Source organism: Triticum aestivum, chromosome 2D (genome assembly GCF_018294505.1).
Source record: "Triticum aestivum cultivar Chinese Spring chromosome 2D, IWGSC CS RefSeq v2.1, whole genome shotgun sequence".
NCBI lineage: Eukaryota > Viridiplantae > Streptophyta > Magnoliopsida > Poales > Poaceae > Triticum > Triticum aestivum.
The window spans coordinates 301,991,317-302,008,684 of NC_057799.1; the positions used below are offsets into that span (position 1 = coordinate 301,991,317).

At 43.1% G+C, this 17,368-nt stretch overlaps 1 protein-coding gene across 1 annotated transcript; it reads right to left on the reverse strand.

Annotated features, from left to right (window-relative positions):
* Positions 1-1,628: 1,628 nt before the first annotated feature.
* On the reverse strand, positions 1,629-2,727 carry LOC123049247 (uncharacterized protein At5g39865). Its single transcript, XM_044472193.1, has one exon. The coding sequence runs from the start codon at positions 2,603-2,605 to the stop codon at positions 1,793-1,795; it is 813 nt and encodes a 270-aa protein (XP_044328128.1). The 5' UTR covers positions 2,606-2,727; the 3' UTR covers positions 1,629-1,792.
* Positions 2,728-17,368: the final 14,641 nt, after the last annotated feature.

Genomic DNA, 17,368 nt, shown 5'->3' on the forward strand with positions numbered 1-17,368 from the left:
ATGCATGACCGGGTGTATACATCCGTTAGTTCAACTAGCTAGCTACCAAGGAAAAAGGCAGAACCAAGAAATAGATCGCATGCAAGCCTTTGCTCAGGTGTGTGTACTGTGTAGCTCGGTGCTTAGCTGTTTTGGCTTTTCTATATACGGTGCAGCTGGTTTCTTTTTTTTTGTGAATTTAGAATATATGAATGTTTGTCTTCTTGGGAAGTGCCTGTAGAAATTTGGATCTGAAGATGCAACTGACGTGCTGCAGAAAAAGTTTCTCAGTAGTCAGACTTCGTCACAAGCCAAAGAAGGACCTAGGCACTCACAATTTTGGAACTCCCTCGTGGGATTTAAAGACCTGTTCTGTTCCTTCTATACAAGGAAAATTGGCACCCCACCAGATTCTTGTGGGATTTACAGAACTAATTTTGTCTCCACATCACCTATCTTCTATAGGAAAAAGTCTCTTCCAAAGAACAATACTTTTGTCTTCACATCACACCTATCTTCTATATTGAAAAAATACGCTCAGAAGTTTAGCTCTCTATGTAAAAAATACAACCAATTTTGGTACTCCCTAAAAGATTTGCTACCTCCGTTACATTCTTCTGGTGATGATAAATGCATCCTTTCAGAATTGTTTATGTACATAGCTTACACTCTTATTTTTCATCAAATGAGCCAACAATAGAATATAGACACATGCCGTATCGATGGCGCGGCGTGCCGCGGGATGGCTAGTACTTATCTATATTGTACTACATCATCCTCTCCTCTTCGAGAAAATTCCAATGCAGCTCACAAGTAGCAAAGGATACCTCGTGCGAGGGGTTACAATGATGTATGATGTGGCTACTGAGAGTTCTCCTATGTAAGGATAGATGATGAAGATGAACCCTAGACTTCCCTTTATATAGACAGGAGAGGCGAGAGTTCTCCTATCTGAGGATAGATGATAAAGTGGAACCCTAGATTTCCCTTTATATAGACAGGAGAGACGTAGGTTTTACATGTTGGATGCAATCTGAGGCGCCGCGACTCTCTCTTGGGTGTCAAGAAGGTCATATGGCCTCCTACGATTAGTGCCATGTTGTGGGCCCATTGTGCCCCTTGTAGTTGATGAGGCTGGACTCCTTGGGGTTAGCCACCCCTCGTACAGGATGACGTCAATGTTACCATGTCACTTATAGCCAAGCTTATAGCCAACAAGTACAATAGTTAAATATAAAAATATGCAACTTTATTATTACATGACCCACCTTCCACTTTTACATAGTGCCTAGAAATACGTGTTGCAGTTGTCTATTATTCTGTAGCCGGCTCCTTCTCTCTCTTCTCTTCTTTCCCCTTCATGTGAGCAGAAAAATAATATTTTAATTCCTATAGACGGCTTGCATAAGCTTATTATACTTACTTTAATAGTTGCTTACGTGAGAAGGCCAACATTATCAAATGGCAGAAATGATGTAGAGAAATTCCAACTGTTTTTTTATTTCCCTTAATCACCTGAACCAATGCATTTTTCATCAAACCACCAGGTTTCATGAGAAATCTAATTGATGGGTACATGCTAGGGTTTTTGACATGGACATCTAAGCTAGCATATGCATGTCACATCTCTATGTGGTTGAACACAAATATAAACATAAACGTATACTAGCATAATGTATGTATACATGACAAGACAACCACTAAATCCAATTACACACTCAAACCCCAAAGTGGTACCACTATGGTCGGTAATTAATTAAGTAAAAAAAGGAGCAGGTGATTGGCAATTAACCGCTAGTTAATTTACATTACTTCAGCTCGGGTACAAGCAAAGCGTGCACATGACGAGTCCGTTCTCGTTGCATCCGTGGCACCGGACACCACCGCGCTCGCCGTCGAACACCTTCCGGCTGCCATCGCACTCACCGCATACCACGAACCTCAGCCCTCCACACGCCTCGCACTTCTCCTTCTTCTTGTTGCTGCTGACCGCCGCCTCCGGGGCCGAAAGTGACGGCAGCTGGAGGAGGGAGGTAAGCCGACCGTCCTCGTGGAGCGCGAGCACCTGGGCGGCGCCACCGAGGTCGTGGCCGCGGACGAAGAGCCGCGGGGGCACGGCCTTTTTGCCGGTGGCAGCCCAGAGCTGCTCCAGGAGACCCCGGTCCATGGACACGTCGCGCTCCTGAAACGCCACGGCGAGGTTATCCAGCAGAGCGCGCACGTCGTTACAGTCTTCGAACGTCTTGCGGATGCCCCGGAGCGTGGTGGTATAGAGCACCACGGCTTCGTCGCCGCCGGGTGGGCACCTGGCCGGGAAATCCCGGAGCATGCCGTCGGGATCAGACGCCGGCGCCGGCCCCGAGGCAAGGGAGTCCCGGTCGTTGCCGTCCTGGTCAACGAGCTCCCAGTCGTCGTCGATGGGCTCAGCGGGGAGGTTAATCTTGGTGGGGGTCTCGTGGGCGTCGAAGAAAGACGCATCGTCGGATAGTCCGTCGGTGGAGTGGAGCACGACGAGGCCGGGCTTGGTCGGCGACGGCGGCAGGGATGCCGATGCGGTGGCGGGGGCAGCGGGGAGGGACGATCTGAGGACGCGCAGGATGCGCGCCTTCAGCGTCTGGATAGTCATGGCAGGAAGCTCCGGCGGGAAGGATTGCTTGGGATTGATTTATTCCTTTGAGTGCTCGCTTTTGGCTCCGGATGCGTGTGGTATTGGTGATGGTTGAGGAGAAACTGAGAAAGAGGGACGAAGAAGAGGTAAGGTTGGTGTCGCTTTTAACCGCCTTTTTAGACCTTTTTAATATGGTATATAAGTAGATGCTCTAATATGGTATAAGTACTATATAGTTTAAAAAAAAGTTGGTATGTCTTGACTTACACCCATCCACCTCTCCCGCACAAGAAAGAACTCAACTCCCCTCATATACTAGAAGGTGCAGTTGGGTCTCTAACATGTGAGCCAGCCTATCAAAGAACCCACATGTTAGTGGCCCAACTGCAGTCTGCAATATGTTAGGGGAGCCTCATCCCATAAGAAAAAAATCATGAAATTCCATGTTCACGCGGGTATGAAAACCCGGGACACCAACCCATCTCCATGTTTCTTTTTTATTTTCTCTCCCCAAATCTCTCTCTTCTGAACCATCCAACGTGCACCTCTCATGACCAACCCGGCGGCTCCTCTCCCTTCGGCGACCGCCCTGGTGCCATCTCTCCTCCCCCTCCCTATCTGGCATGTCCCTCTCCCTCTAGTCTCAACTCTTAATGCGCTTCCCTCCCCCTCTAGCCTCAACTCCCCAGCGTGCTTTCTTCCTGTCCCAAAAACTAGGAGTGAGAGCCATGTGGACGACGGAGGTGCATCCCGAGATACTTATCAACTTCAAATCAAGTAGAAGGTTGATATATCTCCAACTTATCTATAATTTTTTATTGTTTCATGCTAGTATATTATTACTTTTAGATACTTTATATGCAACTTTATATCATTTTTGAGAACTAGCCTATTAACTCAGTGCCCAGTGTCAGTTGCTATTTTTTTTGCATGTTTTGGTTTTACAGAAAATTCCTACCAAGCGAAGTCCAAACACGATGAAACTTTATGGTGATTTTTCTCGACCAGAAGAGACCCTAAAAGCTTCAGGAGGAGGACCGAAGATGTACGGGAGAGCCACAAGCTCACACGGCGCCCCCCCCCCCCCGGGGGGGACGCGCCACCTGAGTTTGTGGGTCCCACGTAGCTCCATTTGACCTCCTATAAATTCCCATAAATCTCAAAACCAACAGAGAGCCACCCGAAGCAATTTTTCCGCCAACGTAGGCTTCTTTTCTTCCACGGTCCCATCTGGAGGTCTTCTTTGGTACTATGTCGGAGGGGGAATCGATCACAGAGGGCATCTACATCAACCTTGATGCACCTCCAATGATGTGTGAGTAGTTTACCACGGACCTACGGGTCCATAGTGATTAGTTAGGTGGCTTCTTCTTTCTCTTTGATCTTCAATACAATGTTCTCCTTGGAGTTCTATCCGATGTAATCTTTTTTGCGCTGTGTTTGTTGGGATCTGATGAATTGTGGGTTTATGATTGTAATATTCATTGAAAGTAACTGAGTTTTTTTCTTAACTTTATAATGTGTGATTGGTATAGCTATGTAATGCTTTCCGGCCTATGGGTTCTCTTTGGCCAAGTTGATTCATTGATCTTCAGTGGAAGTGGTGCATAGTAGTAGGTTCAATGTTGCGGCGTTCTCACCCAGTGACAGCAAGGGTAGCGAGGCACGTATTTTGTTGTTTCTACTAAGGGTGAAACAACAGAGTTTAATCATATTGCTTGGTTTTATTCTGTCTACATTATGTCATCTTGCTTAAAGCGTTACTCTGGTGCTACTTGTGAGCCGTGTTCATATTTCCTCGAAGAGGAGAGGATGATACATTACAGTAGAGATAAGTATTTTCCTCAGTTATGAAACCAAGGTTATCAATCCAGTATAAGAACCAATCAACGACTAGTAAACAACACATGCACACAAACAACAAATACTTGCAACCCAACGCATAGAGGGGTTGTGAATCCCTCAACGGTTATGAGCAAGATTAAACGATGTAGTTTTTGATAGATAGATCAAACAAAAATACAAAAGTAAATAAATAAAAGTAAATTGCAGCGAGATATTTTTGGTTTTAATATATGATAGAAAATAGACCCGAGGGCCATAGTTTTCACTAGAGGCTTCTCTCATAAAAATAGCATACGGTGGATAGACGAATTACTGTTGGGCAATTGATAGAAAAACAAATAATAATGACAATATCCAAGGCAATGATCATTGTATATAGGCATCACGTCCGAGACAAGTTGAGCGAAATGATTCTACATCTACTACTATTACTCCACACATCGACCGCTATCCACCATGTATCTAGTGTAGTAAGTTCATGGAAGAATGGAGTAACGCCTTAAGCAAGATGACATGATGTAGAAAGTTAAACTCATGTATTACATAAATCCCATCTTGTTACCCTTAATAGCAACGTACATGTGTGTCATGTCCCTTTCTGTCACCGGGATTGAGCACCGCAAGAACAAACCCATCACAAAGCACCTCTTCCCATTACAAGACAAATCAATCTAGTTGACCAAACCAAACCAATAAATCGGAGAAGAAATAAGAGGCTATAACAATCATGCATAAAAGAGTTCAGAGAAAACTCAAATAATATTCATGGATAGATTTGATCATAAACTCACAATTCATCAGATCCCAACAAACACACCGTAAAAAGTCATTACATCAAATAAATCTCCAAGAACACCGAGGAGAACATTGTATTGAAGATAAAAAAGAGAGAAGAAACCATTTGGCTACTAACTATGGACCCATAGGTCCATGGTAAACTACTCACGCATCATCGGAGGGCAGCAAGGATGATGATGAGCCCCCTCCACGATCGAATCCCCCTCCGGCAGGGTGCCGGAAAAGGCCCCTAGATGGGATCTCATGGTTATGGAACTTGAGGCGGAGGAAAAAATATTTTGTGGAATCCCCTGTTGGTTTCACGATTTTAGAGAATTTATAGAGGCAGAGCTAGGTCAAACGGAGCCTTATGGGCCCCACCACCCCCAGGGCACGCCATGGTGTATTGTGGGCCCATGCTCCCTCGTCTGGTCTTCTCCCAATGCTTCTAGTGTCTCGTTTGTCCAGAAAAAAATCTCCAAAAGTTTCGTGGCATCTGGACTTCATTTGGTACTGATATTCCGCAAAACCAAAAACTAGAAAAAAAACAACTGGCACTAGGCACTCAGTTAATAGATTAGTCCTAAAAAATGATATATAATTGCTTGTAAGTGTATATAAAACATCCAAGATTGATAATATAATAACATGGAACAATAAAAAAAATAGATACGTTGGAGACGTATCATCTAGTTATCATAAACTTAATACTGTAGAGGCATGCTGGATAGCGGTCGATTGGTGGAGTAATAGTAGTAGATGCAGGCAAGAGTCAGACTACTTGTCATGGACCTAATGCATGTGTACATGATCATGCCATGAATATCGTCATAACTATGTGCTTTTTCTATCAATTGCCCAACAGTAATTTGTCTACCCACCTTATGTTATTTTTATGAGAGAGGAGCCTCTAGTGAAAACTATGGCCCCCAGGTCTATTTTAATCATATTACAAAAGCCAAAAATACCTTGCTGTAATTTTCTTTCTTTTATTTTACTTTGCAATTTAACTATCACCTAGTACCATATTCAATCCTTGCAGTTGACGACTACAAGGGGATTGACAACCCTCTTGCCCGCGCTGGGTGCAAGTATTTGCTCTTATGTGTGTAGGTACTGTTGACAGCTGTTTGCGTGGTTCTCCTATTGGTTCGATAACCTTAGTTATCTACTGAGGGAAATACTATCTGCTACTATATTGCTTCACCCTTCCTCTTCGGGGAAAATCCCAACACAACTCACAAGTAGCATAAAAAATTATGGCGCCGTTGCTGGTGAGATTTATCAAACAATCTAAGGTACCTGCACACACACATTATTTGCTCGCAATAATCATGTCAACTCACTAAAATAAAAATAAAGACATATGGATCCTCATCCACTTGCTAATATGCTCAAACTTGCTGCAAGTTGTAATCCAATAGCTAGTGGTGAAGAAGTGATAAATGACAATGCTACTGGGATACATCTTTTGAATGAAAAGCATGATTGCAATTGCATTAGTATAAATGCTATGAATAGAAATTGTTCTAATGATCATGATTGGGGTGATAATTATGATGTTTCTTGTGATCTTAAAAATTCGTTTGAGCTTCATGATGAATCTATTATTGATAATGATATTAGCAATACTACTAAGAGTGGGTTTGGAAGAGCATCAACTTTAGGTAATGATGATCCCACTACTTTGGAGAATGATCAATCTTGTGAAATTTTTGATAAAAGTTGGTTTGGAGAGGTCATGATTTTAGTTGATGTTATTCCCACTATCTCGGAAGATTATAAAAAAATGCATGTGGATCATAAAGAGTATATTGCTTATGATAGCTATATTGTTGAATGTGAATATGATCCTATATGTAATTATGATGAGAGAGGAAAATATGGTTATAGGAACTTTCATGTCACTAAATTACCTCTCTTTGTGTTAAAATTCTTAATGCTTTGTTCTTCCTATTTGCATATGCTAGAAGTTGCATGTCCATATAATTTGTTTACTTATAAATTGCCTATGCATAGGTAGTATGTTATACTTAAATGTGTTTTTGACATGCTACATGATGATCTCTTTGAGTTTCAATTATTATCTTTCATGTAAGCATCGATAAAATCTCAAGCCTATCTTAATGGCTATAAAGAAAGAGCTTGTTGGGAGATAACCCAATAGTTATAATTTTGTTATTATTTGCGAAAAATGGTTATTGCTACTATAATGATTGTATTTTTATCTTTTAGTTAGTGTTTGTGCCAAGTAAAGCCTTTGGGATGATTTGGATGATAGTTGATTTGATCTCTCTAAAAACAGAAACTTTTGTGCCACGTGTAGAAATTTACTTTTTTTTACTGGAATGTGATCTTGGTCTGATTTTTTTAAACGTGATTGATATACAAATTTCCCATGTTATCCTATTTTTTAGAATTTGTGGAGTTACAGAAGTATGATTTTTGTTTAGATCATTACAGATTGTTTTGTTTTAGATACATTCTGTTTTTTATTGCATAGTGTGCTCATTTTAGTGAAGTTAGAATACAGTACGTACTATGGAAGAATAATTATGAATGAGTTTACAATAGTACCTAAGGTTTATTATTTGATGATTATACTAACAAATCTCATGAAGTTCTGTTGAGTTTCGTGTGCTGAAGTTTTCAAGTTTTGGGTGATCACGATGGATGAAGGAATAAGGAGCGGCAAGGCCCTAAGCTTGGGAATGTCCAAGACACCCCAAGGTAATATTCAAGGAGGATCCAAGTGTCTAAGCTTGGGGATGTCCCATATGGCATCCCCTCTTTCATCCACAATTTATCGGTATGTCACTTGGAGCTATATTTTTATTCATCACATGATAAGAGTTTTACTTGGAGCGTCTTGTACCATAGTTTTATTTTGTTTGCTTGTTAGTTTGCCAAAATCATTGTTTGTTGGAGACACGTTTTGAGAGAGACACACATTCATCATGATTTGTTACAATACTCCATGAGCTTCAGTTATATCTTTTGACCTATGCAGTTGCTCTTCTGCTTCACTTATATTCTTAGAGCACATTGATTGTTATATTTTATAGAAATGATTGCACTCTCATGCTTTATTTAAATATATTTTTAGAGTGTCTTAAATAGGAAGTGATAATCTGCACGGATTTTAATACTAGTCTGAAAATGATAGGTATATAAAGTGATATAATAAAAACTCTCATGTCGATCACTAAATATGAAACATATGATTTAATTATATTGATGTCGTGATATGAAAGGGTATTAGTTCATGTTCATTGGTTAGTAGAAATATCGATATTAAAGTTTTTATTAACTACTCATTTAAGTGTCGGTCATGGCATGGTGGGGAGGTTTGAGCATTTTTATGTCTGATTGAAATCCTTGTGTGCTGTTTGAATTGGGCGCGCGCGATGGTTTACTCATACGAACCTCCTCCCTAGGGGCATGCGAGTAGTACTTTGCTTCGAGGGCTAATAGAACTTTCAATAGTAAGTATATGAGTTCTTTGTGACTAATCTGAGTCCATGGACTAATACAACACTCCCACCTATCCACATATTACTAGCCTCTTCGGTACTGTGCATTGCCCTTTCTCACCTCGAGAGTCGGTGCAAACTTCACAAGTGCATCCAAACGAGTGATATGATACGCTCTATCACACATAAGCCTCCTAATATCTTTCTCAAAACAGCCACCATACCAACCTATCATGGCATTTCTATACCGATTCCGAGATATATTGCCATGCAACTTTGTAACACCCCGATAATCACGCTACAGTAATCTTCTCCCTAATGGTGCCATGTCATCACCTTTTTGCAATCCAATCACTTGATCAAAATTCAAGTCAAACTCAAATTTAAAATAAAGTAACAATACTATTATTCAAACAACAAAATAAAAATGTTCATTGTGTTGAAATATTCAGTAACTAATTTTCATGAAGAAACCAACATAATTTGAATTCCCCAAATGCCCCTAGATATATTTAAAGTGGCCCAACAACACTAAATTTGGCCATTTTGAAATAAACCAATACTTGTGCTTTTCAAAAATATGTGAAACTTGTGGACAGCTCCAAAATATTGCATAGTAATTATGAGACAATTTTTTTGTTTAACAAAATTCGATTTTTGTGAAAGAAAAATACAAAAAAGTAATGAAAATTAGAAAACATACGTAAAAAAGAAAATAAAAGAAAAAACTACTATGCAGCTGGGCCCTATTGGCCACGGTGCACAGCCCAGCCAACTCCCCGGGTCACCCCCACCTCCCTCCTCCAACTGGCCATGGCGACCGAGCACAGGCACTGTGCGAGCCGGACCCTGCCCTTGGGGAAGATAAGGGCGACGCCCTGGTCTCCCTAGCCTAACTCCTCCCCCTCCCACGCGCTCTCTCCCTTCCTGCCAATGATGCCCGAGCACATTGGTCGCCGCTGCTCGCCATTGCCACGGCCACCGGCCACCCCGCGCAACACCGATTTGTCCAGGAGCACCGCCGATGTCGACCACTTCTCCTGCGGGCATCAGAACAAGCTGGGATACCGTCGAGCTGGCGGATTGAGCCGTCCCTTCTTCGGTAGTCAAGACAACGCCGCCATTGATCCGCTCCACCCTGAGCCTCTCCGACCAGCCCCGGCCTCCTCGAGATCGCCATTGCGCCCACTGTGAGCTGCTGGTCCTTTCCCCTGCTTTTCCCTCTCATTTCGCTCGCCGTTTGACCGCGCCCGCACCCCCACCGAGCTTTGGCCGCTGCGCCCAAAGCCGCGCTCACCATGTCCGTGGACGTGCTACCGCGTGCCTCTTGCAGCCCCTGGTGGCGCCCTCACGCGCGCCCAGGCTCGCCCGCCCGCGCCCCATGCACGCCAGGCCATGCTTCGTCGTGCCCCGCCACCGCCGGCCATCGTCGTAGCGGTCAATGCTGGCCAGCCCCATGCCAGCCATGGTCACCATTAGACGCGGCACATCGTTCCGTGCCCCGTGCACATTTTCCGGCAAACTCCGGCCACCTCCGCCGCGTCGGACCTCGCCGCTCACGCGCGCGCAGTTAGGTCACCGCCAGGTGGCCCCTAGGTGCTAGGCGTTTAGATTAGTTACTAATCCACCCCCACAAACGAACTAACACTCGGGCCCAATTATTATAGCATTAAGATTAACTAAATTAACACGCGGGCCCAATTATTATAGCATTAAGATTAACTAAATTAAAACGGTTGTTTAAACTCTGGCACTGACAGTAGGCCCCACCACCCTAATTAACTTAATTAGGCTAACCAACTTCGGTTAATACTAACTATGCCACTGACTACTGGGTCCCACAGGACCCAGTTGACCAGTCAACACTGCTGACTGGGCACTCCCAGTCAGTGACAGGTGGGACCCCCAGGTCCCCTATGACTTCGTTGACCGGTTAATTGGTCAACATTTGACTGGGCTGACTCAGCCCCTTTGGGCCCACATGTCATACACTGTGGCTAACTGCTGATATGTATAAAAGTTATTGCACTATTTATTTTCGAATTAAAACAATTTAGAAATTCCAAAAAGTGTTTAAATGTTTGAAAATTCATATAAAATAATCTATAACTCGGATGAAAATAAATTATATACGAAAGTTGCTCAGAAAAATTATAACGAATCTGAATATGCTATCCACCTACCCGTCACATGCCCCCAATACTGTAAACATGGAACCTTCGCCTCCGATTCGTTTGTCCGATAATTGCCTAGAGCCGGGAGAATATTCCCGTATATTTTCCTGCTCCATCTGTAACGCCTAGCACAACATATTGCCATGTCATGCATTGTGATGCATTTTATTGCACCGTTATTTATTGTGTTCCCCCTATGTTACTTCTTTTCCGGTAGACCCCGGGACCGTTGATGATCGGGTGATCGTCTACTTCGTTACAGATCCGTTTTCATCGGCAGATCTTCCAGGCAAGCAAAACCTCCTTGATCATTCCTATATCGCCCATTCTTTCTCTCTCATGCTTGCATTAGATTTGCTACTGTTATTCGGTAGCTCTTATTCTGATGCATAGCGTACTTTTGTAACCTATTGATACTTTACGTGTTATCCTATATGCTTAGAATAGGTTGGTTAGTGATCCATCAGTGACCCCTCACCCTTGTCCTTGTTGCCCCGCTTTGTTACCGATGACTCAATCAATGTGACCGATGCGCAGAGACCGACACATAACCGCACACTCCCTTAGTTGTACGACTCTCTAGAGCTACTATCGAGTGTCGATGGTGATACCTCCTACCTCACTCCTGATGATATCTCTATAGCGTAGCTGGTCGGTTGTTGGTTACCGAGGGTGATTCCTCTTTCACCACCTCCGATGATGCCTCTGTCGTGCAGCCCCTCAAGTGTGAACCTATCTAGGGTGATTCCTCCAAGTTCACCTTGACGGTTACATCGAGTGGGAATCCATCGAGGGTGATTCCTCAGATTTCCCCTTGATGTTATGGACACATGGATACTTTGAATTTACCTCAGTACCTTGTTGAAGTTGGGTCGGCCTCATGGGGTACCCGCGAGAGTTACCGAAGTTGGGTTGACCAGGAGGGTACCCATGAGTTAATTATGAGGCATAGCCGGGCAGGCAGACCGCCCTAGAGAGGGATGGGTTTGACCCTTGCCCTAAGTCCTCGAGACAGGGCGACGGGATCACTCATCGTCTCCGCGCGCTCCCAAGACACTAACGGGTTTGGATATGTGATCTGTGTAGGCCTCTGGCTTATTCGCACTAACTACCATGCAGGAATAAGTATGGGCACCCGCCGTCGTACAATTCTTCTGAAAGCTCTCAAATGTCAGCAGTTTAGCGACGCGAGCCCAGCTGTACGGGAACCACCTGTGCTTGTATAAGGGGGTGGGTATGCTTGAGGCAGCGCTCGCAATGTGCAGGATTGCAAAGGATGATTGTCCCATGACCCCTTCGCATTTAGGATGTAGACCGGCATGCTGGCCTCTCTGTTGAGCCTAGGTAGGACTACGGTGTGTCTATCAGCCGAGGTCGGACATGACCCGGAAAAGTGTGTCCGACCGGAGTTAATCGAGCGTGTTGGGTAAGTTGGTGCACCCCTGCAGGGAAGTATATCTATTCGAACAGCCGTGTCCATGGTAGCGGACGCTCGGAGTTGTATCCCGATCTATTACGACTAGAACTGGATATTGGGGACACTAAATGGATATGATGGCTCCGGGATCGCTTTCTCGCAGGGAGTCGAGGAAGGATCTCTGGGCATTGTTACTACATACTTATTGCTTTATGTTATACTAATCTGCACTCTTCTAATGTTGCAAGATGCTGCAAGATGTTAGTCTTCGATAGGCTAGGCCTTCCCATCTATTCTGGCATTTCTACAGTTTAGTCCAATGATATGGCCCATTCTTTTGATACCGATGCATACTTAGTATATATAGATCTAATGTGAGATTTGCGAGTACTTTGGATGAATACTCACAGTTTCTTTGCTACCTCTTTTCCCCTCTCCCCGATTGCTGCGATCAGATGACGAAGTCTAGGAGCCAGCTGATCCTGCCGATGATTATTACTACCCCGACGGAGCCTACACTCGTACAGCGAGGTGCTATACAAACGGTTTTTAACCCCTTTCGATGACGGCTTTTTGAACCGTCTCCAAGTGAGTGACTGCAATAGGGGGGTCCTTCCCACACGACCCAAAAACTGTCTAGGATAGGGAGCCATGATGCATACAGTTGTCCCTATAAAACTGTTTCTAATATCTCAAATATCCCAAACGCTCCATCCTTGCAACTCGTTTGTGATCGCATTGCCATCGCAGTCGGTATTCTGTGGTGCTATGTTTACGATGCGCGACCCATAACAAACAGTTCACGATTATAGAAGCATGCAATCACAAACATTTACTTTTCCTCGACTATATGTGATTCGATGTAAGAGCGCATATAGTTGTCCCTATGAAACTTTATGCGAAGCTTGAATACATCCCACATGATTCATCCGTCATACCCGCGTTGGATGAAGACCTATCACACGCGTTCTTCTATGACCAAACATTTGCGATGCGCACAACATCATAAACAGTCCATAATTGCGAAGCATTTGAGATAAGGTGACTTTCGCAAACATTTAATAAGAAAGAACTATGTGCGATGATGTTGTTAATCACACACGTCTTTTCTTAGTTGATTGTGTGTGCAGTAGAGATTGATCGCACACGTACTGCATCCGAGAAACATGTCTGATCTCCACGTCTATCCCAGATGTTTCGCTTTCGCAAACCATGTGCAGTGTAATCCCTAATTTAATCCCAAATTTAAAAATCACATATTTTCAATTTGAAAGTAGGCAATCACTTATTCCATATAGAACCATGTTTATTACAAGTATAGGTTCAACCACGAATGCATAATTCAATGCACAGGTACATGTACTGAAGAACTACAGAAGCACCAAGTAAAGAATGATGAACCACAGTTGTACTAAAGACTGTAAAGAGAGAGGCGAAAGACATTCTGGTTGCTGGAGAAGGTGAAGCGGAATGCCCATATTGTGCCCCGCTCCATGCATATTGCACGCATGACTGTAGACCAACCCCTTGTGATGGCTGCCCGTCCATCCTTCACTGTCTTCATTAGGACTTCTCGATGCTCATTGTAGTCTGGATGAAATACTTTAACCTTCATTGCATGTTCACCAATCATGTACTTTGCGAGGTAATCTTGAGTAAACTGCTTCGGGAGCCACTGCGAATGAAAAAGATACAGACAATGTTGTCTGACAACTCATTATGGGCAGTAAAAATAGGAGGCTGCAAATTTTGTAGTTACCATCCTACAACTCACTGTTGTGTTGGATAGAGCGTAAACAAATAATTTGCTTGCCGCCGTTTGTATCTTTTTGCTAATAATCCTTATCAGTTTCCTCACTTGATGCTTGTTCATGAATATCTCAATGCCCCATTGCAAAAAGGGTCGATGCGTGGATCCTTGCCAAGGGCATATGTACCTACAAGCAACAAGTCAATATTAGAAGCTAACAACTGTCCAGGCCTAGATCTATATGCACTACATTATGGAACGACAGGGGGAGTACAAGCCGAGGGATGAAACTAACCTCAGCGGAAAATGGTGGCCACTCCCGTTGTTGTCTTGCATAAGTAGTGGAAAAGCATGATAAGTACAACAACCTTAACATCAAACAAATATAGCAAAGGTAAACAACATCATCTCCAAATGATAGCTTGAATCTGTTGGTTTCAACATGTTGTTAAAGCAGATATAAAATGGAAGGGAATGTTACCTACAACAGGCTTAACAACCATTAAATATTGCAATTCAAACTGGTATTGTTGAAAATGAATAGAACGCAGGTCATGCTTAAACATCACACTGGATAAATGTGTAAAACTGAAATAAATGGCATGTGTTAACTACACCATGCATAAGTGGAACCAGTGGCGGAGCCAAGGGGGGCGAGCAGGGGCCTGCCCCCCCCCCTAACGATCGACAAATACTCGGGAAGCGACGAGTAATCAGCGACCAGATTTGGTGAATATACGTACTTGGCCCCCCTTAACTCCAATGGAGAGTATAAAATCTGAAAAGAAAAAGGCCCATTAGTGAGCCCACGCATGGTCATGGCCTGCCTCCTCCGCTCTTCAACTCGCTAGCCCCTCTGTTTTTCCTTAAAAAAAGGCCTTGACATGATTAACGTGTGACCTGAGGCCATTACGCTGCCGGCGGCCGCCACCTCCTCCCCGGTCGATTAAATCAGGGGAGATCCTAAAAAAAGATTAAATTAGGGGACACCAGCTGCACGACAGGCAAATCGTCCTAAGGGGTTGTGTTCTGCTTCAATAAAATGGGGCAGGGGGGCAACCCCTTTTCATTAACAAAAATCGTCCTAGGGATACAATCTGTCAATTCTCTAGTGGTTCAGCTCCAAGGTTAGCACTATCGACTGTCTACTAAGCCCTCTGAATTCTCATTTAATATGGGTTGAAATTGCACATTCAATTTTAATTATTTTGATGGTGTGATTTACAATGCTAATTCATTTGTAATGTCCTTTGATTGTCTGATCTACGATGTGGCAATGAAGAGAAAAATGTGTCTACAAATTTTAAGTATGTTACTTTGAGATCTTGACATATTAAAATTCTTAACAAGGCTAACGTGGAAGTTACCAATCCAAGTGCAGTGGGAGATGATTTGCTTCAAAATTACATGATAATATACATTCATAGAGAATTACCTAGCAACTAGGTTATCTTCTTCCGATGAAATTATTTATATTTCAATCTTATTGGCAATTGTAGAGGCAAATTTGAATTAATATAAATTTCGCTATGTTTTAGTAGTGTTGACATGAAACAAGTACTATAGTACAGGGGATTTTTTTTGCATTGCCCGACTTGTTTTTGCCGACTTGGCTTGCCCCCCCCCTATACCTAAATCCTGGCCCGCCCCTGAGTGGAACCAAATATAGTCGTTCAAACTGGTATTGATGCAATCGAGCGGCATAGTTCTGACTTGCACATAATGAACATCACATTGTGAAGGACTGAAATAAACAAGGCATAAATGATCAGTATAACAACCAAATATAGCCATTGAAAACTGGATAGAGTCTCACTGTAACCAACCTAAGAAGCAAATACAGATAAAGAGAGCATATGCTTGAAAACTAGAAAAATGCTCACTGCAATCCCAAACAAGCAAATACAGATGAACAAGGCATCTGCTTGAAAACTGGACAAATGGTCACTACAACCAACCTAACAACCAAATACAGATAAACAAGGCATCTGCTTGATAACTGGACTAATGCTCACTGCAACCAACCTAACAACCATATACAGATAAACAAGGCATCTGCTTGATAACTGGACAAATGCTCACTGCAACCAACCTAACAACCAAATACAGATAAACAAGGCATCTACTCACTATAAACAACCAAATATAGCCATTCGTGAATCTGAAGTCAAGTGGAAAATTCATACTTGAACATCACATAGCCCTATTGAACATTAGTTTTTTGCATAACTAAAATAATTAAACATGGCACAGTTAAAACACCGCATGGCAAAAGCTACTACAACAAAAGGTACGGATTGGTAAGCAAGAAAAGGTGAGATTTGCTGATAGGATGTTGCCTCACATCTCATGGACGGGATCCTTCCAGTTGGAAGAGCACAGACCCATGGTGCTCTCTCTGATGTCACAGATGGGATGTTTCACCTTGGAAGAACCTTTTTGGGTGCCCTCCTCGTGGTCATGGTCAATGAGATCTGTGTCGGTGTCAAAACCGGCCGATCTCGTGTAGGGGGTCCCGAACTATGCGTCTGAGGATCGAGGGTAACAGGAGACAAAGGGGACACGATGTTTACCCAGGTTCGGGCCCTCTTAATGGAGGTAGTACCCTACGTCCTGCTTGATTGACTTTGATGAGTATAGGGGTTACAAGAGTCGATCTACCTCGAGATCGTAATGGCTAAATGCTACCTCTTGAGCACTGCGTTGGTTTTCCCTCGAAGAGGAAAGGGTGATGCAGCAAAGTAGCGTAAGTATTTCCCTCAGTTTTTGAGAACCAAGGTATCAATCCAGTAGGAGGCCACGCACGAGTCCCTCGCACCTACACAAACAAATAAATCCTCGCAACCAACGCAATAAAGGGGTTGTCAATCCCTTCACGGTCACTTACGAGAGTGAGATCTGATAGATATGATAAGATAATATTTTTGGTATTTTTATGATAAAGATGCAAAGTAAAGAAAACAAAATAAAAACGACGCCAGAAATAGCTTGTTGTCAGGAGATTAAATATGATGGAAAATAGACCCGGGGGCCATAGGTTTCACTAGTGGCTTCTCTCAAGAGCATAAGTATTACGGTGGGTAAACAAATTACTGTTGAGCAATTGACAGAACTGAGCACAGTTATGAGAATATCTAGGTATGATCATGTATATAGGCATCACGTCCGAGACAAGTAGACCGACTCCTGCCTGCATCTACTACTATTACTCCACACATCGACCGCTATCCAGCATGCATCTAGAGTATTAAGTTCATAAGAACAGAGTAACGCTTTAAGCAACATGACATGATGTAGAGGGATAAACTCATGCAATATGATATAAACCCCATCTTGTTATCCTCG